Source organism: Pollicipes pollicipes, unplaced genomic scaffold, assembly GCF_011947565.3.
Source record: "Pollicipes pollicipes isolate AB1234 unplaced genomic scaffold, Ppol_2.1 Scaffold_4881;HRSCAF=5763_pilon_pilon_pilon, whole genome shotgun sequence".
Classification (NCBI taxonomy): domain Eukaryota; kingdom Metazoa; phylum Arthropoda; class Thecostraca; order Pollicipedomorpha; family Pollicipedidae; genus Pollicipes; species Pollicipes pollicipes.
The window spans coordinates 51,869,999-51,893,765 of record NW_023596576.1 but is presented as its reverse complement, the minus strand read 5'-3'; the positions used below and the strand labels follow the sequence as shown (position 1 = coordinate 51,893,765).

General features: G+C 45.8%; 1 protein-coding gene across 1 annotated transcript; it reads left to right on the top strand.

Annotated features, from left to right (window-relative positions):
- Positions 1-9,853: 9,853 nt before the first annotated feature.
- On the top strand, positions 9,854-16,942 carry LOC119101155 (uncharacterized). The gene is made up of 3 exons (XM_037224434.1): positions 9,854-10,332; positions 14,673-14,823; positions 16,313-16,942. Exons 1-3 carry the CDS (start codon positions 10,251-10,253, stop codon positions 16,446-16,448), a joined length of 369 nt encoding a protein of 122 aa, XP_037080329.1. The 5' UTR covers positions 9,854-10,250; the 3' UTR covers positions 16,449-16,942.
- Positions 16,943-23,767: the final 6,825 nt, after the last annotated feature.

Here is a 23,767-nt window from a genome sequence, read left to right as displayed (position 1 = left end):
GGCTAATGGAGAACCCAAGCACCCCTCCCCTGATGATCATATTCTTAGACCAATCTGAGACGAAGGCCTTTGCCGCCAGCCCACTAAAACCAACTTGCCCAGCTAGATGCATCGATGCCTATATTTGAGTATGGGCGCACGGACGGTATACCCTTAAGTGACTTTTATTACTAATGAACAAGCAACATCCCAATTTAGCCTTTAGGGTGGAGTATACATGGGACGTAAAGGGGTCCCATATTTGTGTACACTGGTGACGGCCGAAGGAATGAGCAACCACGCAAAGTTAGAAATGAAGTTCTTGATGAAGCCCATCAAATCTGGCATAACTCCGCACTGCGAATCCGCGCATCTAACTTTCACTGGGGACAACATTATCCGTAGTATTTTCAGTAGGGATCTATGCAATTAATCAAATAGTGAAAAAGACAGAAAGAGCATACACAAAATATGGGCTTTGCCTTTGGGTAAGGGATACTCTGCACGACCTTTGTGCTGGAAGAAGAAAATTCTAGAGCACGTGAGGAGGTGGTTGGAGGAGACGGAAACACGACCTGCCGGACGGCCGATTTTTAACTTCACCTTACGTAAACGAGCACTTGCTTTGGAAAATTAAACATATCGTTTGAAAACTAGACCTGTGCGTACGCATACCTACGAAAAACGATCATAAGCCAAAAAGTCTCTGGTGAAATATTTGTCTCGAAGCCTAAGTGCACGTTGGAGAATAGCCGTCTTTGATGCAAGTCTGAATTTCAAAAAGTTTGCACGCAAACAATGTGGTTAACGAAGTTAAGTGCAAACTGTGTGAAACACATGGAAGGTACATAGTGTGTGTTGGGGAGTTCATGCACCCTTTTCCTTTGGGATATCATCAGTACCTGCGAGACGCTGGTAACAAAACAGAGAATGCTCCCCCCCCTCGGCGACCCTTTTCTGTCAAAACACAGTCGGGCTGAATTCCATGGAGGTACGGACCCAATACCCCTTTTATAGCTCGAAGTCATCTGCAGCGCACAAAACCATCCAGGCAGGAAAATAGGTGACTTTTCATAACAGAAGTTTGCGATCAGATCTAAATGTACAGAGCTCTCCATGGCCCATTATGCGAACGTGATAACTGCCTTCAAGCGTGATGCGCGCAAGCTTAAAATCGTTTGCATGCATCAGTGACGCCTAACACGTGATGCGCAATCCCTGTTTCATTGAAACCGCTTGCATACATGTGTTTCGTGGTGCGTGATGCCTGCTCACTTGAAGTGAGTTGCATGTAAGAAAGATGCGTAACGAATGATGCCTGCTTACATGAATCCGTTTGCATGTACACACATTTTCCGCGCATCTTAATCCTTAGTTGTATATACACTAAATCGTAGTAATGACTGGCAATTGTTCCTTGTTTTACTCCTGAATGTCGGTGATTCGTAACAGCTGAGGCTCGCTGTTTGAAACAAGAACCTTAAAAATCGAGTAGGATCGACAAGCAATTTTGAATTTTGAAGCTACTGCTGATATTCATTTTGACGAATGAGGCTGCAAAATCGAATGCATCTATCTCTCTTTTCTACTAGTTATTCTACAAGGAATAAGCCAAACAGTACGGTGTTATACATTTGTATAATGTTCTTCACAAGTGCGCCAACAGCGTGCGCAATGTGTTTTTGGCTGGTTCGTCCGTAAAATGTTTTGCAATCCTACATTGTAGCGTCTTAAACAAAGCTTACTAATGGCAGGTAGCAGCCAGCTATGAACAGGAAGGCATGACATGAATAAATTGATTAAATGAACGGTAGGTACCAACAATGCTCTTTTGTGGAAGCGAATATAACCGGTAAAAGTGTACGCTTCGGCCTGGGAATATCACCAGTCCAGCCATTTTAGCCATCAACATCAACTTCATCACACCACCGTCATTATCATTATCACCACTGAATCACCACCCCCATTGCCGCCGTTGTCACGCCGCCGCTGCCACAGGCTACGGGGGTTCCAGTCATGGTAATAAAGCGAAATGATGCGCCCCGTGCAACATCATTCCGCGTCAGATTTGCTAGACGCGGCTGCTACCACTGCCATGCTCCGATATCCAGTTAATCTAATTCAAAGGGAGTGTTCCACATTTGCATGACGTTTTGAACTGAAATGTCTCTCTTGGGGATCAATCCGTGCAGTTCACAGACATGTCCTTCTTAAGGCTCAAACTTCCGCTGGTTTCTTAGCTACACGCCCGGAGAGATGTGCAGACTTTTTCAGGGAGACTATTTCAAGGTCACGCAGACATTCATGACGCCATAATAACATCATTCAAATTCTGTCATTCCATTCGCCATGCAACGACCAAGGCCAAGAAAAAATTGTTGTCAAGTCGTTCATATCTGGCGTTTGTGACCACGATTTACATATATAACGGGTGTTAATTGTGCTCTTAATAAATGTTTTGCAAATCACGATGACGCAACCAATGACGTATTGATAAGCATATTTACTAGACAGGGAAACTGTGTTGTCTATAACAGTCTTTTCCACTTAACAGTATACCAGTAGTTATAAGTGAGCTGATGCCATCATATATGATGCTTGCTTCACTGCCTTCAAATATGGAACATTTCGTTTAGGTTTTGGCAATCTAAAGTAAGCGATGCATGGTTCGCGCGGCCTACAAAGAAATTTTAACTGCCCACTGTTGTTGACACTGTTGTGTAAACATCGTTAACACCTTTGTTCAAATATTTCGCAAATGCTGACATTTCCAACCTTTTAGAGCACGCAGTGGATATCGATGAAATGTACTGCAATATGTTCAGCATAGGCAGTTGTATCAAGGACTTTCTTATGTAATGAGTGATGTCAAAGGCGTGGAGATGCCGGGGAGGGTCCGTGGGTGTCGTGGGGCCCTCACTTTCGAAAGTGACAGAATACTGATGAATGTTCGCTACATTTTATCTCGATGCATGGAGAAAATCGACTCACAGATGTGATTTTCACACCGTCGCCTTTTGAAGCGTTCCTTAGCCTCTGATTAAGGTTGCGGTCCTGAGTCATGACATGACCCAATACAATCACATCATCTGCTGGTATTTTCGTGTTCCGAAAATGCCAGGCAGATTTTCCTAAAAAATCATCACCAATACATTTGTCACAAGTGATTTGAAAGGCGGCTTTTCTCTTGATGACTTCGGATTAGGTCATAGGTCACCAAATGCCAAAATTCGGAAAAACAACAAAATGGAACGGTGTCTCCCTCACATCAGAACCTTAGAAACACATGATCGCTCTCTTTTCATCTAGGATAAGATTGGTTTCTTAAAGTTCTCACACATTGATTGCAGTTTTTTTTCCTTGAGCGAAAGGGTTGAGGTGGATTTCGGTGAAAACTCATCGTAAAAAGTCAGGAAGCTGAGGGAGTCATGTGCGGTCTTGAAGGAAAAAAATTAAGGACTGGGGCTGGGAGATTTCCTTGGTTGCAGCCTTGAACGAATTCAAAATGTATGGTTTCCTTCAAATACTTAATGTGGTGATCTTAGGCCAGATCACAGGCCATCACAGGCCATCTTTTCAGAGCACCTGACTTGACTTTCTAAGAAGGCGATGTTTGGTCAGACTTATCAATTTTCCATTGGCATTTTTTGTTGATAATTTCAGCGTCAGTGACTGTCTGAGTATAAACTGAAATTATGTGCCAAACTTCTGTTCGATTACTGACGATTTCACTTAGAGCTCAGCACGGGTAACATTTCCTTCACCATATTTAGCCGCTATCAATTACTAATTATGGCCATACCACCACCGGATACGATCGGACTTTTTCAGTTTTGTTTTGACAAAAAGGGCAGCAAAACAAAAAAACCCCAGTGACATTTGGGGTGTGGCTACGTCCACGGTCGTACCCTTGGCTCTACTCAACCATCACACATGCATTTGCATTTGTCCAGCATCTGAAGCTCTGAATCGTGGAGTTGTATCAGACAATTTACGATGCAGCCTAGCCTTTTCTCTTAATCAGAGGCGTATGGGTATAGACATAGTCAGTCATCAAATGTATTAACATGCATGTGCGTTACCAAATATGACAGCGAAGTAACTTATAGAAACGCTTCAAAGTAAGTTAATGAAGAAAGCGCAATGTCTTTTTCTTCAAGCCATGCAACAAATTTCATGCGTCTGCGCAGCGCTCAGCTGGGTTTTCAGTAAATGCTTGTACAGCTGCCTGCACGTGTCCACCTGTTCTGGTTGCAAAGATCTGCAGTCTTTAAAAGCCCCCAAAAAACAGGTAGAACAATTATTTGCGTGCTATTTTGCATGAGGCTTGGGCACAATGACCCAATTTTGCCGGTGCAAATACCCCTTTCCCTTCCGCCAGCATCGGGTAGACTCATCTTGCTGCGGCAACATATGTTGGTCGAGCTTTGGAGCTCTTTCCGACCCGCAGTCTTGAGGTTTTTCTGGGTTTGAGATATTGCGTTTCTGATGTTAATCGAATGAGGAGGTGAAATAGTGGTCGACTTGCAGCGTTGCACACGTGCCCCGCCTGATCGAACAACCTACTCTCATGTGTTTCGAAAAAAATAGGGAGCAGCTCCCAAACAAATGTGCATCGTGCCTCTGATTAAGCCATTAGATAAAGCCATTAGACTATGTCCAGTGTTAGGACAGATACATCGTCCAATACACGACTGGCCTCCAGGGCCGGGTCGCTGATGCGACACAATTTGCAGTCAGCTGACGGTAAGACTCGCTCGGGCCGTAGCTTCGCCGGCAGGCGCACGACCTTGGCATTAAACCGCGTGCCCCCTCACCATGCAAAATGTTGCATGACGCACAAATGCAACTTATCTCACCAAAGAAAGATGGCCCGAAATCCTGATCGCGTTTAGCGAAGTAAGCGTTGCGGTTCTTAAACCACAAGTGAGCACACAACGGAATCATATTTGCTTATTTAATGTTTAAAACTCTCATGGCAGCTGAAAACAATAATTGCGAAGCATTTCTCCATGTTTATAAAGTTTCCGCCGCTCAAGTCAGCGCTATTGACCTATGCAAAATGCAAGCGTACAAAGAGCTCATTCCGCTGGGATGGTCGCAGCGTAACGAACAGCGCCTCTGAATAATTCAGCTTCGAACGCGTATCAAACATTGATTGCAATCAACCGCGTGGATACCAACCATAGTTTGAACTTACCGAGCCATAACAGCACCTCTTCCTTCAGCTGATGATTGCAGTGACGTTTCCACGTTGAGCTATTTTTCTACACGACTTCCATGCACTACGACTTTATCAAATTATTACACGTGCGATTTCGAAAAAAACGGTACATTTTCCAACGCTACATTCTACATTCACGCTGTATTCTGCCTGAGTAAAGTCTAGCTGTGCTCCCCAGAAGTAAAGCTGAACAAACACAAACGGTTCAGCGCGTCACAAGTCGTCACGCCGGACCGATGTATCGTTGCACAGCCACACAAGCAGGTCTGAAACTGTTCATCAAATTGTTTGTTTGCAATCAGCGCAAAACTGGTTGCGCACACATTTACGGTCAAGTATGCTTTAAACTGAACACTGTTGAAGCCTCTTGCCACAGCAAGCCAAGTGCTGCGGCTGTGGGTGACGTTAGTGACTGAACCGGCCGCTGGTTACAGTATCCGGCCGTGTCAGCCTGTCGCCAGCGTTCATCTCCGCTTTTCCGCCGCTTTTCATGCTGCCTGATATCTCAAGTGTTTGCAGAAGAAGAGACGCTGGGGCGCTCTCGTCGTCTCCTTTCAGCGAGGAGCCACTCGACGGTGGATCCTTTCGTCGTGAGAATATTCAGGTCAATCGACTGAAAACACTTCACAACGTCAGCACAAATAGCGTTCTTCGTTTCACAATTTTCTGAGGTGCTGAAATGTTGGGCCATTTAGGCGCATGCCGCAGAGAGTCCCGGAGGCCTTCTGGGCAGCTGTCGCACCAAAGACGCGCGCCGTGGCGTCAGCGTCCATGAGTGAACAGATGCATGCAAGGATGCGGCTCAAGACAGCTGCAACACTTTGATTTTGTTTTTGCTGTGGCATAACACTGCCCACAATAACACATTGTGACGAATTGCATTAAATGGATAAGTCCTACCGCACATTCATACTTTCCGCTTACACCACACGTACTACGCCGACAACATAGCTGGTGCATGTCTTATAGGTTCTTATGACATCATATTATCATATTCAATGACATTCATGGACGCCTTTTTTGAAAAAAGTACCTCGCGACAAACTGTAGCGAAGTCAGGAAATGCCTCGACCTTGCACATTTTCAGTACGCTCTTACACGGAAGCGGTTTCTTTGTCACATTTCCCCAATAATCTGAAAAGTTAACCTGCAAACTGCTTCACCGTACGGTAGGTGGTGCTATTGTTTGCCTTTTTAAGCGATACCTTGACATACTGAGTTGGAATATATAAAATAGGTTTTACTGATCCGTTTCGTGTTGGAAATTTGTTTTTTTGTGTGCAAATGGTGCCTGCTGCTTTTTATACCGTCTTTTCGACGGGGAACGCACACAAATACAGTCACACACACACACACACACAAAAACACACACACACACACACACACACACACACACACACACACACACACACACACACACACACACACACACACACACACACACACACACACACACACACACACACACACACACACACACACACACACACGTGTGCGCATGCACGCACACGGGTCCACATTAATTAGGGATTATTGCATGACTCTAGCTGCCCACGACTTTCATGCAGTCAAAATTGGTACCTGTAGACGAAGTTGCCGTTCAGGCATTAGAAATAAGCATCAGAAACTACCCTTTCCATAAATTTACCAGTAATGCAGCGCTTCCTTACCTTGATCTTGACCGTCGGAGATGATATGGTCACTTGCATTGGTCTTGGGCCTCATTTCAAAAGCATGATTGTTTAAGAAAACAAAGTCAAAGCCTCATGACTTCTCCTAATACACCGTTGTCGGGTCCTATGAAACGATTCCCTCAGAATTAACTTTGCTGACGGCCATGGCCTGATTTTGACATGGTGGTGTTCGAAGGCTGCCTTAAAGATAACTCTCAATTCTTTCTACAACCGTAATTCCCAGAAGCTCCATTAATTTCACAATTATGCGGTACTTGTTTGACATGCTGCAATCCATCCAGGCAAACTTCTTCAAGCTCCTTTCAAGAATTTTCAATACAATTTCTGCCCACGGTCCGCAGTAGTGTTCAGAGCAACTCTGGAATCTACCGATATTCTAGCACGTACATTACAAGCAGACAGATGGCTGCCATTCTAGGACGTTGCCAATTTTCGTCTGCAGCGTCTTTTGAAGTGCGCGCAACATGCCCTCGGGTGAGGATCCATTTGAACCCATCCAAAGGCTTTTCCGAAATGATTTCCAAACGGTGCGGCGCAGCAACACCAAACTTTGCATAGCTGTAGGCAATTTATTAGCAAATGTTTTGGCATGCAAAAAATATGTGCCTTGTAAGGTAACCGACCTATTGCAGGTCAAATTCAGGCCACGGATTCAGCGAAGACAGTTTCTAAGGAATCGTTCAATATAATGCCACAATGAAAGGTGAGACGAAGCCATACATACCTGAGATAGTTCCTAAGGCAACTCAACAGTTAACTGAAAAACCTCTTTAACCTAGGGTCAGGCATAAAAACTATTAAAAGGCCGAACAAAACCCAACTTGTTTTATTGCTCTAGACCTTGCTGCATCAGGTAGTCTTTGGTGTTCATTTCGAAACCATTAATAACAGAAACCACATTATACATCTTCTATGGACTTGTCAACACGCGTCCGGGTGGCCGGCTAGATACCCTTTGCTAGAGTGTGGGGGTCGATTTGAACCCCAATGAGATCTCGGGAGCTAAGAAAGCTAGATACACCTAATTTTCAGGGTTATTAACCTGTACGCGAACTCACTTAGGTCAAAGTTTGAGCTTCCTAGGTCATGGTCTTCAGCCCATGTGAGGTCAGTGACCTTATTTGACCTTTTTAAGGTCATGGTGACCACAACCATACAAGACTGCTCTGAGTTTGGCATTTGAATAAGCGACAAAGATCACGTTAGGCAGTATGTTTTTAAAATAAACTGTCGACACGGGTCATCTTAGGTCAATGACCTTTTTGACCTCTTAGAAGTCAATGGAAGATGTCTAATGCGGTTCCTGTTGTCAATAAATTCGAATGGGCACCACAGACTATCCCATATCAAGCCCTAGAGATTTAAATCAGGCTTGTTGTGACCCTGGTCTGACCTGCATACCTGACCTTAGGTCAACGTATTTTGTTCATTCCATATTTTTGGTGCCTAAGAAACCATGTCAGAGATGTATGGCTTCGTGAAACACTCCGTTATTGTATCAGATGAGACAATTCCTTAGAAATTGCCCTCGCTGAAACCATGGCTTGACTTTGACCTGCCATAGGTCAGCGACCTTACAAGATGCATCTGACTCTTTATGTCAAACGATTTGCTATTACATTATCGACAACTATGCAAAATTTGGTGCGGCTACACCGCGTCGTTCGGAAACGATTCTGGAAAACCCTTCGGTGAGGGAGGTCAATTTGACCCTTCACCCGCGCGCGTGTTAAATGTTAGAGTAGTTCAATGACCTGAATGACCAGGGTCAACGTTTTGTTTTAGGAACATGCTGCCTAGCGTAATCTTTGACGCCTATTCAAATGCATAACTCAAAGCTGTCCTGTATGATTTTGGTCACCATGACCATCGAAATGTCAAGCAAGGTAACTGGCCTTACATGGGCACCAGTAGCTTTTACTTAGAACAGGTGTCTAGGTTTTGGGGCACTTTGAACACCATCCCGGAATTTAACCTTGTTCGGCCTTATTCAACACAACGATTATGAGCTAGAAACCTAAGACTCTGACACAAATGAGTCTACCTATAGGTCAACATACCTGTGAATTCTGTGTCTCAAAATTTCTTAGCTTCTGAGATCTCCGGGGGGAGGGGGGAGGGTTCAAATCGACTCCATCCGAGCGAAGGGCATCCAACCGGCCACCCGGGTGCGTGCTCACATAAGCGCGCATCGCTGCATCAACGAAGAGCCATTGGCTTTCAAGCAGCTTGATGAGTGAAATGTAGATTTCGAGCACGAACCGCGCTTTTGATGTATAGTGCAGGCATTTGGGCAATTCTACTACTTACGACGGAAATGAGGCCAGGAATCGCACAACTTAAGAAGAGCGCCGTAACCGAGCACGCAAATGTAAGTAAAAACAAACATGTCATCCCGAAGGAACACACTAAAAAAACACGGGAAACGGTCGAAACAAGCACACATAACGGCCGCAGGTTCAGTTTATGCGCAGAAATGAACAAGTCACCTTGTGGCGAGTTGAAATGCGATAGGTGAGCCAACCCACTTCACTACAGTAGCAGTTCTGGCGCTGCCAGTCTGGCAGTGACTTTGCCGTCATCAAAACGCTACATGATGTGATTTAACAATGACAATTGAAGTCCATATCTACAATATTGTGAAAGTTGGCTGTCAAAAACAGTCCTTTTCACTGAAAAGGATATCATAGTCACCAGTGAGCTTTTTTATTATATATCATGCTTGGCTCGATTTTTTGCTATGTGGGGCATCACATTATTTATGGCATCGCATTATCATAAACGCGAGATTTACAGATTGTAAAAGAATTACTAAGAAATCATGTAATGTCTCACATCTCAACGCGTGTCATGCAATGTGTTTCAGCAGGCATTTTCATGAAAGCGATCTTTTAGTTCCATCTCCTTATATCCTTAACACTGACCCTGCAAGCTGCTTCGTCGTATGTTCCGTGGTTCCGCGACTTGCATAGTAAGCGATGCATGTGAACATCGAGTCTAGAAATGAATGAAAACGTTTTGCTTATCCGTTCTGTGTCAGACATTTGTATTTCTTGTAAATGGATTTTACGACTTTTTGCTGTCCTCGCAAAGGGCGACATAGATATGTATATAGAACACACACATGGAACCACAGATGCAATGACGAGAAGATAGCCCATGTATGACACTGGTTGTCAGGTATGACACTGTGTATAGCTTTATCGTTGTTCTATGAGTGTACAGCCCTGCTTATGACCTGCGACGACGCTGATCTGATGCAGCGTTGGTAACATCGCGCCCGCTGCAGGGTGGACGGGTATTACCGCTGTGTGGAGCTGGCCATCGGCCGTCTGACCCGTCGTGGGGACGCCATGACCTGTCCGGGCGACGGCGCGATCTACATGTACGGCCGCCACTACGCCATCGGCGCGCGGATGGCCAACAACGAAGTCGGTCAGTGTGGTGGCAGCGGTGGGATCCCGACATCCATCCCGTGTGCTCGGCAAAGTCCCATCAGTCTCGATGATATCGCAAACGGGTGCAACCGGGGACCTGGGGTCTATTCTGCAACAGAGGTTTAGCAGTGCGCGTCACCAGTACGCTTCACGCGTAGATTAAGGGGAAACGATGCAGAAATGGAGCGTACCTGCTCGTGTTCTGCATGTGTCCTCCATGATTACTGATCGCGGCTCACCCTGCGCCAACTGACCGTCGTTCTTACGATCCGCGCCATCCCGGCTCTACTTGTCTCCGGCTTTTTATACGTCCAGAACACAGGATCGCCCCCACTAGGGGAGGTGCAAGCTCGCATCACCCGTGGAGCCGACTTAGCAATTATCCACTTTCAAAACCATTCTGGAAAACGCTATATCAGGTTAAGGCATCACGCTGCTCGGCATACTTGTATGCATGTTTGTTTTTCATTAGCAGTGATGGTTGGACACCCGTGCAGAGTAGTGCCATGGACATCGCAAAGTCACCATGCCAAGTACGAGACGCCAAGACTTGTACATAGCCAACATAGATCGCCCCTGCGTTCACTAATAGGCGAGGACGCCGCCATCGACGTGGCAGCAGTCCTTGCATTTCTAAACAACACTGACTTCACGATCATGTACTCATCTTTACGACATCTTCTAATGCCGCAAGACTCTGGTTGAAAGCTCCCTAGCGTACTTGCTTTGCACGCTGCGTGTTGCGATCGTTCATTTTGCACAGCTTGCGATTTTTGGACACGCTTTGGAACCTACAGCAACGATTTTATTTGATATGACACGCTTTGGACACCCAAAACAGCGACCTTATTTGATATCACGACATAGTTCTGCACAGTCAAAGTTTGAGCGCAAATGACAACGGCTGTCGACGCGCCCTTGAGCCCAAACAGCGACAGAACTCCAGACAGCGACTGGATAATTTTTGCGATGTGAACGGGACTATTGTGACGCCTGTGATGTTCCATAAAGGCGAGAGTTGACATATATTAGACTGATCTCGGAATGCGGCTGGGGCTAGCGTTGCTCGACTCTGTGCCGCTCCAAAACTCGGTATGGATCGCAGGCGTCGTGCACAGCAGCCTACCACTAGCGTGGGTAGCCCGTCCACGTTACAAATCACTGCTGTCAGAGACGCGACATGTGGATCTAGAGCATGCGATGACAAAATGTGACCAGAACCGGTTTTGCAATGCACACTAGGATTGTTTTAGAGACTATCAAAGTTGTGTTTGATTGATTTGTCTGACTGCATTTTAGAGGGGGCATTTTGGCTTCATTTATACAACTTGGTACGGTTGGTGTGAAGTATGTTTATTAGGGAATAAAAAGAGTCTGGTTCAACAGCAAAGGCATCCTAGTGCAAAATTACACCCATGTGAGTGTCGAAGATGAATTTAGTGACACATGATGGGGCCAGTCTGTCCCCGTGTTTAGAACCAGGCTACGCATATGCAACACAAATGCGTGGATCCTTGACACGTGTCTTACTATTCAGGTCACGCGCAGAGTAAATTAAGCTGTTACCTGTATAACAAACGCTCGGTAATAACTTCAACATGAAATATTTGTTGATCAGAATCAAGGAACAGGATGTTTCTGGCATCGTCGCCGTTCGATCTGGAATGTTTTCAACACTTATAATGTCTTGGCCTTCCAAATAATCTGAATGGGCTAGTGCATCTCAAGGTAACATTTGATACTGCTATGCATGCCTCATTTACGTTACATTTAACGCCCCTTCCGTTAGCTCTGTTGCATACTGTGGTGGCAAAATTTTGAGTATGCAGTGCATACAGGGTAAATCGCGTAACTAGAAATCGTTTGAGTCCACGCCCAAGTTCCTGTTACAAAAACGTCCAAGATCTTAAGAGTAAAGGGGGGGGGGGGGGGATTGGAGTCCTCGACATATTGAGCGTGAAAAAGCCCGGACGGAAGCAGGTTTAAACGGAGTGTCCTACTTTTGTGGGTATATTTCGCAAACTATTCTTGGAAATATCAGGACTAGTTACCCTTAACAATAGCACTGAGTAGTGCCACTGCAGCATCGTCAAGACATAATAAGCATATCAGGTTTAGTTATTTTTTGGTCCGAATCACGTTGCTTACGGTTTTTAAAATCATTGCCCAGTACTGCGTTTTTCCTTGTAGTCGTGACTGCCTTCGTAAAGACAATGACCTTGCGCAGTTCTACTGGTGCGAATAAAAGAGCTTTGTGATTCGTGCGATAGTAGCGGCATTTACGCAGTGTTTGATAAAAGGAATGTTTCATTTTTGAAGATATTAAAGCGAGCATCAATTATGATGATGCAAGCTCCTTTATCCCTGTTGATATACTTTTTAAGTGGAAAAGACTGCCCTAGATATCCCAATTCTCTGTTAAGTAAATATGCTCCTCAATGCGCCATGGTTTGATTGCTATCGGGCCTTGCACATCATTGATTGAGAGCCAATTGACGGCCGGTATATCTTGAAATCGCGCTCACGAACGCCAGACATGAATGCCTCGAAAATTAGACGTTGACCTTGATGGCTGCATGGCTTATGAAATTGCAGATTTTAATGGCATTTTTATGATGTCACGAATGCAAATGTGACTTAGAAATACTCTCTTCAATATACCTTTCCCCATTTTCACGGGCATGTAGCTCAGAAACTAGGGGGAGGGGGGTGGGCTTAGGTCTTAAAAAGGCAAAATTATGTACAGCACCGAAAGGTCTTAAAAATGATTATTCCAGTTAAAAAGCGTATGAATGTGGAACATTCCCCTTTAAACAGAATGCATTAAGCTTTGGTAGCATTCATTACAGAAACATTTTGACTCATAGGTGTGCCGCAAACATTACACAAAGCACACGTTGAAAAACTAAGGCAAATGAAATACCTTACGTTCATGGTGGGCTGGGGAATTTTGCAAGGAAAAAGTAATTAGCAATTATAAGCTCTTCTGAAGGATTTCGAGCAACTGAGGCTATGAATCAAATCGTGCGCGTCTGATGCAACAATAAGGGAAGAGTACAAACAAGCGTGATATTCTCTTTAAGGAGCAAGGGTCCTCCCACTAACGGATCGGCGCGCCTTGAGTGGTGGGTTCCGGGCACACGCAACAAATATGGCTCAGCGCGTGATGTGAACCCAAAGCCACCCGAGGTGACAAGCGAAACACATTTTTACACCAAAGCTAGCACTAGTTGCCCGAAACTGCCGACGTGGGCTGGGGGAGGGGGGGGGGGGGCAAGGGCCATGATAATGCACCGATGCCGTGGCGCATCCAGCCGCTCGGGCTTTAGGGGAGGCGTGATGCCGTACAGCCTAACGCACTGACCAACCCACCTATATTTTCGATTTAACAGCTTACACGTGGCCCGTTTTAAACCCTTTGTGTGCGTATGAGCAGTGTTTAGCCTGGTTTGTCCCCTGAACGCTAATATTTTTAATGCATTTCAGCTTTTCGCCTCTAGCTGTTTTTTCAACTCATTTTGTGCCCTGTTATGCCCACCAGACAAAAACATCATCATCATCATGCAAACATGCAAAAACATGCAAACATGCATACATCGTCCTTTAAAATGACATTGGGAACTATGCTTGTTATTATCTTGCTATTAGTGTTACCTACTTTACTGTTTTGATGCACATATTTTATTTCCCTTTTTCTCGACGAACACAGCAGAGGCCGCTTGCCTATTAATCTCCAATGTAGCCAACCTGCACAGCGAAAAATGGCGAGGATCTCCTACCTACTCATTTTTAGAACAGTTGCATCCTGTGGCGAAAACTGGCGAGGGTCACCTACTTTTTCATCTTTGCTTTTACTTATGCTCAGTCTGTTGCATGTACATAAAGTCATGCCTATCTGTGTCTTGCTTCTTTCAAATAAACCCCCAAACCGGCCACCCTCTGTGTAAAGGGTACGTTGTTCATATGTATAATTGTGATGACAATTGGTGAAATATGTCATACATCCATATACTCCCATAAATATGTTCCAGATTGAGGCTCATAAAAGAATCAACATTATTGAGTGTTTCCCTGCTCGTTCTTTTTTGTCACCCAGTTCGACTTCCAGCAAACTAACGCATTCCTGGCAGTTTTCGTTTTTCCAGTAAGCAAAAGCCATGACTGCTTGCGTGTTCATTGATTGATATTGTTGATACTCTTGGCTCTGAATGTGTGGGTGGGGGATGAACAAAATGCCCTTCCCCTGCATTTGCTATTGCGCCGGTGCCATTCCCTAGCTTCACTAAGCTTCCAGCTGGGCTTCAGCTTGTAAAAGCGCGTTTATTTTGTGTTCCACAGAGTATACCAAGAGGCTTGCGTGTTACCAGCTGCGTCGGCCGGAGAGAGACCCCCTTTTCTGGAGGACTCATCTGGAGAAAACAGAGCTCGGCTCGTACTACTGCAAAGCTCTGTATGGCTTTGGCACGGCTCGGGAAGCCGTATATCTGTTGTGAGTACGGATATTGCTGTCGCGGTCCAAATGAATGTCGAATCCACCCGCCCGCGATGTGATAGCACCAGCTTAATTGGCTTTTACATGAAATGTGTCATGGCGCGGTGGCTGACATCATTGTTTTGCCGAGGTCTCCACAGAAAACTAAGTCTACGGAAGTGGCCGCAAGTACGTTGCCCACTAAGCCGTCCATTGGAAAGAAGCAGAGCTCAACAAGTTTTGGATACATTCAGATGATTGACATCTCTAGACCAAACACAGCTTTGTGTCCTACCGGACCGGCAACAGAGTCTGAACTAATGTAATTCTGAGACACTCATTCTCAGAGTTGCACCCTCGGGCTCGTCCGATAGCTCAGTTGGCTAGAGCGTATGGCTTCCGATCCACCCACCCGTGGTGCGGTGGGTTGGAGTCTTTTTACACTTCCTTTTTACCTTGACAGGTATGGGCATATGGCCGCTGGAAGCGGGCACGCTAAAAGGTTAGGTGATGTTAAAGACAAGGGTGGACCGTGCCGATCAATATGACACCTTAAACTATCACCACCAAATACTGCCGTAGACCTGGAATGCACGATCGGGTGATAGGGAGTCGAGGCCCACACTATAAACACTGGTTTACATGAGGTCTGGTCCTAAAAATTCATTCATGCGAAAGGTTCGAGTAAAATCTTTAAAAGATGCAGTAATTGAAAACAGTGGACATGAGCTCAGATGCACACTAACCAAAACGCGCGTGAACCAGAGTCGAGCGCTAACGCTTAGAAAATCTTGGGAACTGAGATGGAATTCAGCTTACAGAACCAGTCTCAACAGGACTCAGCCACATGTCGTGGGCATGTGCCTGACCCATCGAACAAGCAATATTTGCAACTCGAATACACATCAGATGTGTTATCTATGGTCTTTGATTTAGTGACATGCTTTTGATGACTAAACACAGAAAGGCAAGCAACACGATACACGAACAAAGAGAAAACATTTCGTTGATAGACTGAAACCACGTCTCTGACACTTGCACGACTATTGTGTAAAAAGACCTCAAGCATTCAACACAGAGTCGGAAAAGGATCATAGCCGATCACTCAGACCCAGTATGCCAACATCCAGCTTAGAACTCTGACGAAATCAATATGGAACTGGCCGGCTCAGACTTAGACTTAGATTACAACATTAGGCAGAGGTGGATCTTTTTCAGATTTTTTCTGGAACACGTGATTGTAGCTGAATTCATATCACACAACGCTGATAGTCCTAATGTCAGAGCCGTTTTCAGGTGTGTATGTGAGGCGCCTGGAAGGGAGGTAACCGTGCAAACACAGGGTAGTCTCGTGGCTGTTTGCAGAATGCAGCCGGCAAGCAGCTAAAATGAATAGTTCGGCTGTTGCTTTGCATTGCGATATATCACAACTTCGCTCAAACTCAGACCTACGTAAAGCGGAAAGCAAAAACTAGTTTAAGACCCTGACAACTCCCATCGTTTGCAGAGCCAATGAAGACAATGTGAAAAGCGGATTTTGCTTCTTTGCCGGCGGGATGTCGGACATGTTGCGCACCGTTAATCGACGATGGTGTCAGCTGTCTGCCGGAGGCGTCGTGGCGTTCAGAGCCTGGAAGAAGTGATCCGTTGGCAGTGTTATTAGCTGCTGGTGGGGGAGGTCATACCATTTAGACTCGGAGCATAAACGGCTTTTGTTGGCCTAGTGAAGTCAGTCGTCTGTAGTAGAGATTGTTTCATTCCAGACAAGCGCACCGACAGCGTTTATTGTGGGATGGCTTCTTCCATCTACCAACCTCAACGGTACCTGTAAAAAGGTGCCTTGACAGTTCAGAATGTTCCTTGGAGACAAATTTAAAGTGTATTTCCTTCTGGGGTGTACTTCCTGCCGCGTGATCGATAGCGTGATGATGGTGACTTTTTGTACGTTGTATTTTATTGATATGCACGATATGGCTGTATGATAATGATTTTAGCTAGCTGATCTTGCAGTGTCCGTTGATTTGACAGTTACAAACGGCGTTAATATAGATTCGATTGTGATTGTGATATAATGTTTCCCAGCATTTAATCATGGGACCTAAACATGTTGACCTGAACGGAATACAAATGCTATATCGATGCCTCATCTTGTCTGAGGAACGGCACGTTAGCAAAATGCTTAAGTGTTTACTTTGACTGGTCGCGCAATGCGCTAGAATTATGCTGTGGTTGGCACATACACAAACACTGAAAAACAGTACAGGAAACGTCTTTCAATCCTCAGGAATGTCGCGGATAGTGCGACATGCTTTCTGGTGTCCAACTGTTTTTTGCAACCAACTGTACAACCAACTGGCATTTACCTGTAAACGCGCCCGGTTGGCCGGCTAGGTATCCTTCGCTCGGGTGGGGGCGCGGTCAATTTGACCCCTTAAGATCTCGGGAACTAAGAAAGCTAGAAACACCAAATATACAGGGTGTGTTGACCTGTAGATGGACTTACTTGGGTCAAAGTTTGAGCTGCCTAGTTTATGATCTTCAGGTCAAATAGGGTCAAATAATTTCGAATTCCAGGCTGGTCTCCAAAGTGCCCCCAGAACCTAGAAAACTGTTTCTAAGCAAAAGGTCACAAGCTCATTTGAGGTCAGTGATCTTGTTTTACCTTTTCAAGGTCGTGGTGACAAAATCATACAATACTGCTCTGAGTTTGGCATTTGAATAAGCGACAAAATTACGCTAGGCAGTATGTTCCTAGAACGAAATGTTGACCTTGGTCATCTTAGGTCAACGACCTATTCTGACCTCGTGCAAGTCAAGGAAGATGTATAATGAGGTTCTTGCTATCAGTAAATTCGAAATGAGCACCAGCAACTATTCCATACAGCAGGCCCCAGAGTAAAAAACGGATTGTTTTTCACCTTGGTCTGACCTTCATACCTGAACTTAGGTCAATGTGATTTGCTCATTCAGCCATTGTGCTGCTTAAGAAAGCATCTCAGAGATGTATGGCTTCGTCAAACACCCTGTTTTGCTTCAGATTAAACGATTCTCTAGAAATTGCCTTTGCTGGACCCATGGTCTGACTTTGACCAGCCATAGGTAAGCGACCTTGCCATGTACATGCAATTTTTCATATTAAGCGATCTGATATTTAATTGTCTACAGCCATGCAAAATTTGGCGCGTTTAAGCCGCACCGTTCGGAAACCGTTTTGGAAAAAACCCTCGGGAATCAATTTCATCCCCCGCTCGAGTGCATGTTATTACTGATACTGATTCTGTCATACGCCTTGAACTATGTAGGTGGCTACGGAAACACTTCCAGGTCCGAAAATTGTTCTTCATGGCGAGCAGGGTTTGCCACGCACTCGGGGGGGGGGGGGGGGTCAGTGTGTCCGAATGTTCTTCCAGAAGGATTTCCGAATGACGCAGCGTGGCAACATCAAACTTTGCATAGCTGTTGGCAACTGACCCGCAAAGGTTTTGGTATAAAAATATATGTATCTTGTCATGTCACTGACCTATGGCAGATTAGTCAGGCGGTGGTCGTCAGAGAAGGCAATTTCTAAAGAATCGTTCAATGTAACGCGATAACGAAATCACCTAGGGCCCAATATGGTCAAACCGAAGTCAAAAGCCAGGTGTATTTTTCAGGGGCGCACTTTTTATGGGGTGGATTTCTGGTTATTATTCTTAATTGATGGATAACAGGGAACACAACAGATATATTTCATGGATTTCTTACGGCTTAGAGTAGGTTGCTGACCTAAAATGATCCAGCTGAACATTTTGTTGTTGGTGACATACCGCCTAGCGTAATTCATGAAACTTTTTCGTATGGTATGACAAAAGCAATTTAGTGGGTTTTGACAACCACGACCATCTAAAGTTCAGAAAAGGCCGCTGACCCTGAAAGAAAACCGGTGACCTTTTGTAATGAACAAGTATCTTGGTTCAAGGCGGTTGGATGAGGAGGTCTGAGGGCACTGAGGAACAACGATCTGGAGTTTGACGTTGTTGTACCCTCTTTTACCCAAAGGTTATGGACCTACGAACCCCAAATTGTGACATAAGCGGGTTTTCGTACAAGCCATCATACCCTGTTAATTTGGTGTCTCCAAATTTCATCGATGTCGACATCTAAGGAGGGCCAAATTGTACCCCTCCCCTCCCCTACAACCGAGTTAAGATTACTCAACCAGACACCCGGGTACGTGTTAAACATGACGCGCAACCCAGTTTGGGCCTCTGCCCCGGAGAACATAATGGTTTAAGAGCCAGGCCCACAGCGCACATTTAACATCATTCGAAGGTGGAACGCAAAATCCGTCATAAAAGCAAGAGCGGCATGCATCTCATGGTATTATCTCGATTCTCCTATTGTGTTTTGTACGTCACATGCTAAAATGTTTTTTGTGCGACAGGTGGACACTTTTAAAAAGGAAGTCATTTTCATTGGGTAGTCAGAGAAAGCAAGTTTTCAAACCTGCAGCTTTCCTTCTGCGCGAGGCTCGTAATGACGAAAATATATATTTGTGCCTTGAATGATTGGGGTAGCCAAGCAAAAGCATGACGCCAGGTCAACTGACACTGCTGTAATGCGGTTTCTCCCTAAAAAGAATACTACAATACCTTAGAAAAAATACCAGAGAGGAGTTCAAAATAGCACAATACCAGCGATGAAAAGCCTACAACTTGATAGTCACGGTTGAAGTTGCAGACCGGGCTAATCCTACTTACATGTTGACAACTTAAACGTGCGCCCAAGTGGCAGGTTGAATGCGACGCGCACGGACGTGGAGTGGGCAGGCGTAGGAAATCAATTTGACCGCTACAATCTAAAAAAGTAAGAGAACTAGATACAACAAATACACAAACGGTGTAGAGCTGCATGATAATCCACTTGTGTTCTATTTTGTGGTGTTTGTATAAGGTCAGCGACGTTATTTGACCTTTGGAAGGAAGAAATGTCAAACAATTTTCTGGATTATTTTGATAACTGTGTTTGCAATCTGCGTTAAGTACTAACGCAGGAGACATGCTCCTCAACACAAAATTCTGATCGCGGTCGTTTATGCCAGTGGCCCCCATGATTTTTATGCAGCCAACTTAAGGCATCTGTTGACGTTGTTCTAGCACATGAATTCGAAAACTGCCATCCAAGCGTCACGTTCAGAACGACCACCTTCAGCAAATTTACCAACAATACAGCAGTTTGGTGTTGACCTTGATCTGACCTTCATATCTGACCACAGGTCACCGTTATAAGTGTGATGCAATTTTCGGGGTTATGCTGTCAAAGAAGTTACACCGAAGTCGTATGACTTCTCTTTTAAGGCTCTAAGACACTACGCTGTCGCATCCTATTCGACGATTCTCCCGGAGTTGCGTTCGCTGTCAGCCATGGCCTGGATTTGACCAGGTATTGGTGTTTGAAACCCGCTTGTTATATATATTTTCCTATCTTTAGACACCGTAGCGCTAGAAGGCGTTTTCAGTAGTTCCAACCATCTGACGGTTATGAGGTACTTGTTTGGCAACCATGCACTGCCTACGAGTAAATTCCTTTAGATTTCTCACAGCATATATCACTGGTTCTCAATACACTTTCGAGGCATTTGACTGCATTATACGTCCTTCAGTTCCTTGCAACCCCTGCCTTCCAATTCACCCACCAGTCACGTAGTGGATTCGAGTCGCCTCAGCCTCTCGCTATGTGCCCCTGATTAGAATTGTCCGTGGCCGGTAGCAATGGCCGCGCATAAGGTCAGGTGACGTCAGAGGCAGGACGGGCCGTGCCGAGCACCGTGAGCTGTTGAACGGAGATAGCCGTTCTCAAGATCACTCGCTACAGCGCTATATGCCATTTACATTGCATTGGTTAACTTTTGGGCTTTTGAGGAATGTCAACAACTTAGGTGATTACATCCGTTGGTGATGACATCTGCGTTGCGACGGATCCAAACACAGCCGCCATTTTGAAAATAGCCCCGAGCGGTAAGCATTGAAGACGCAGCGTGTTGGGGTATCTGCACGGTTGAGAGTGCTTCGTAAATATGACAGCGTGGGAGGCATACTGTTGTGTACTATGACACAAAATTAGCAAGGTCACAGAATATGACCAAATATGATGGTGGATCGTGTTTTCGGGGTTAAATAAGGCGGAAAAATTGCATTAAATGGGGAGGCCTACAATGCTATTTGGCACAGAATTCTGTCCGCTCCAAGCATCTTGTTAGCATACCTGCCATCATTTGCCGACTGGTATGCCGACATGTCAGTTAGCAGGCGCGTCGCTTTCTAAATTGATTGGGAAGGCTGTTCCAATAAAGCTGACCTGACCTCTTCCCAAATCCTAATTAATCCTTGGATTTTAGCCATCTTGATCTATGTCCCTGATGACAAGATTAAGAAAAAATTGGTCAGTTGCAAATTGTTGTAATGAGGAGTGGCAAACGATTAAAAGCTGATGTGATTGTGGGGATTAAATTGATGCTGCTGTGTTAAGATACCTAATGCTCGAATACCAGCAGCACAGAAATCTGCTGCACTTCATTGGACGACTGTTCTTTTGCTGCTCGTATGCTTTGCTGGTTCAGAAAAAACATTGAAAGATTCATGTCAGTATAGCGGGGGTGGGGGGTGAGGGTGGGGATGGGGGGTGGGGGAATTGAACTGATGTTATTTGACGCTGGTTTAGCCAACCGGACCGACAGGAGGATGTGGTATTATGCATGAACAAATTATTAAATCAAGTGCATTGGGGAATTCTATCAACTCATTTACCCATTGTAAGACTTGTGCTATGACACTGTGAGGTTATGCGTACTCGACTGTATCATGAAATAAAACAACCAATTTAAACATCCACCTGACAACAGTCTGCGTTGGAGTTTAAATATTCTGTTTTATATTCATTTCACTGCACCAGTTTAGCAAGTTCTCGATCAGCCTCAACTGATCAGCGTCAGATGAACAGCCTGGTAGCGCGCCAGTTCTATAGCGCAGCAAACATGCATAGGTGTTCAAATTCAAGCTATACACTAGTTGCTGGCACTATCAACACACTGTTAAGCTTTGAAATATTCTCGGCGTGAAATGCCATCAAAATTATCAGGGTAAGCATTGTTACCGTTGACAGAGCAGTTTCGAAGGCAACACTTCAGTAGAAATAATGTTGACCACAAAACTTCCAGACAAGCAGTGCCAGAAAAGAGCCATAAATGGATCGTTATCACCTAGGTCCAGGCGCGTAGGAGATAGAGGCTCGTGAAGGGCTGAGCACCGGCCACCAAGGGGCCAATATGCATGTATTAATTTGAAAATATCCTTCAGTGTGCACAATCAGCGGTTGTGGTACCAGCACAGAACGACGTTTTGAAAGCTATTAAAACCTGGTTTTCACAAACCTAGTGTATACATCTGACATCTGTTGTTAATTTTAAGGTAGCAGATATCCACAAATACATGTGAACCTTTCCATACTGAGACTGGCGCTTCTGCGTATTTTTTGACAATTGTACAAGTTTCTTAAGCACAATTTTATAACCTACACAAGTTTACCAACAATTACAATGTGGTGGGAAAACTAAGAATAGTTTCTTGCAGCGTATGAGCACTGAAGCAGTAGACATCAGGGTGCATTTGCCAGCGGCCACCCAACCCGCAGCCGTTCAATCCGCGGTCCTCCAACGCCCCGCCGCCCAGCCCGCAGCCGTCCAGCCCGCGGCCGTCCAGCCCGCAGCCGTCCAGCCCGCGCCGTCCAGCCCGCAGCCGTCCAGCCCACAGCCGTCCAACCCGCAGCCGTCCAGCCCGCAGCCGTCCAACCCGCAGCCGTCCAACGCTCCACCGTACAGTTCGCGCCGCCCAGCGCTCCGCCGGCCAGCCCGCGGCCGCCCAGCGCTCCGCCGGCCAGCCCGCGGACGCCCAGCGCTCCGCCGTCCATCCCGCGGCCACCCAGCGCTCCGCCGGCCAGCCCGCGGCCGCCCAGCGCTCCGCCGGCCAGCCCGCAGCCGCCCAGCCCGCAGCCGATTAGCCCCGACCACCCAGCGCATCGCTGCCCAGCCCGCGGTTGCCCAGCGCGCGAGCGTCCAGCCGAGCGTGAGCCCCGACTACGCACCAGCCCAGTGTGAATGGCAGCTCGCCGCCACCAACTAAGCTGCTGCGCATCCATTTTGCCGTCGGCACCCAGCGTGGTCAAAACATGGTGATCGCTGTACGCACGCGACCGCCAAAGACCACACTTCGGAATTGCTCCTAAACTGTGAACTCAGCTTACAGCAATTTCGTTTTTAAGATGTCGTTGTTTAAGATGTCGCTGCCCCTCGTTGCTGAGCTAGGCACACGTGAACTTGGTAAGACTATTTTGAGCCGCGTAATATGAAGTAACCCAGAACTGAATGAAGTCATAAAAATGTCACACGCCCTCTGCCGCGCCCATGACTATATCGCGCTGAAGCACAAGGAAAAAATAGTCATTGGTTAAGACACACGACTTGGCCATGCATAGCAGAATCCTTTAAATATCGTATAAAAATGCAAGAGGCCTACTTCCCACGAGCTGCGAGGGTCATTTAGGGATGGCACCTTTCTCATGTATCATGTGTGCATCATGTAAAGTACGGCAGGGCTGTGACCACCCCTCAAAGCCAGGACTGACTGAGTTAGAGTCGAGCGCCCTGGTCATTACGCTATCACTGCCATTCCCTGGGCGATGTATAATAGGCTTGCGTCACGGAGATTGTTAGAGCTTGCGGTGAACGTTTTGACTGCCGTGGAGGAGTACGGATATCGCTGAAATCAACACCGAACAATGTATGTGCACTGATACGGAAGTAATATGGGCTCCATGGGCTCAACAAACGTGGAAATCAAATACCAAGTGCCGCCGATACTCGGAATTATCCTGCATTCGGAAGCCCACATTTATCTTGGAATACACCACTGCTATTCTCGGCGGACAA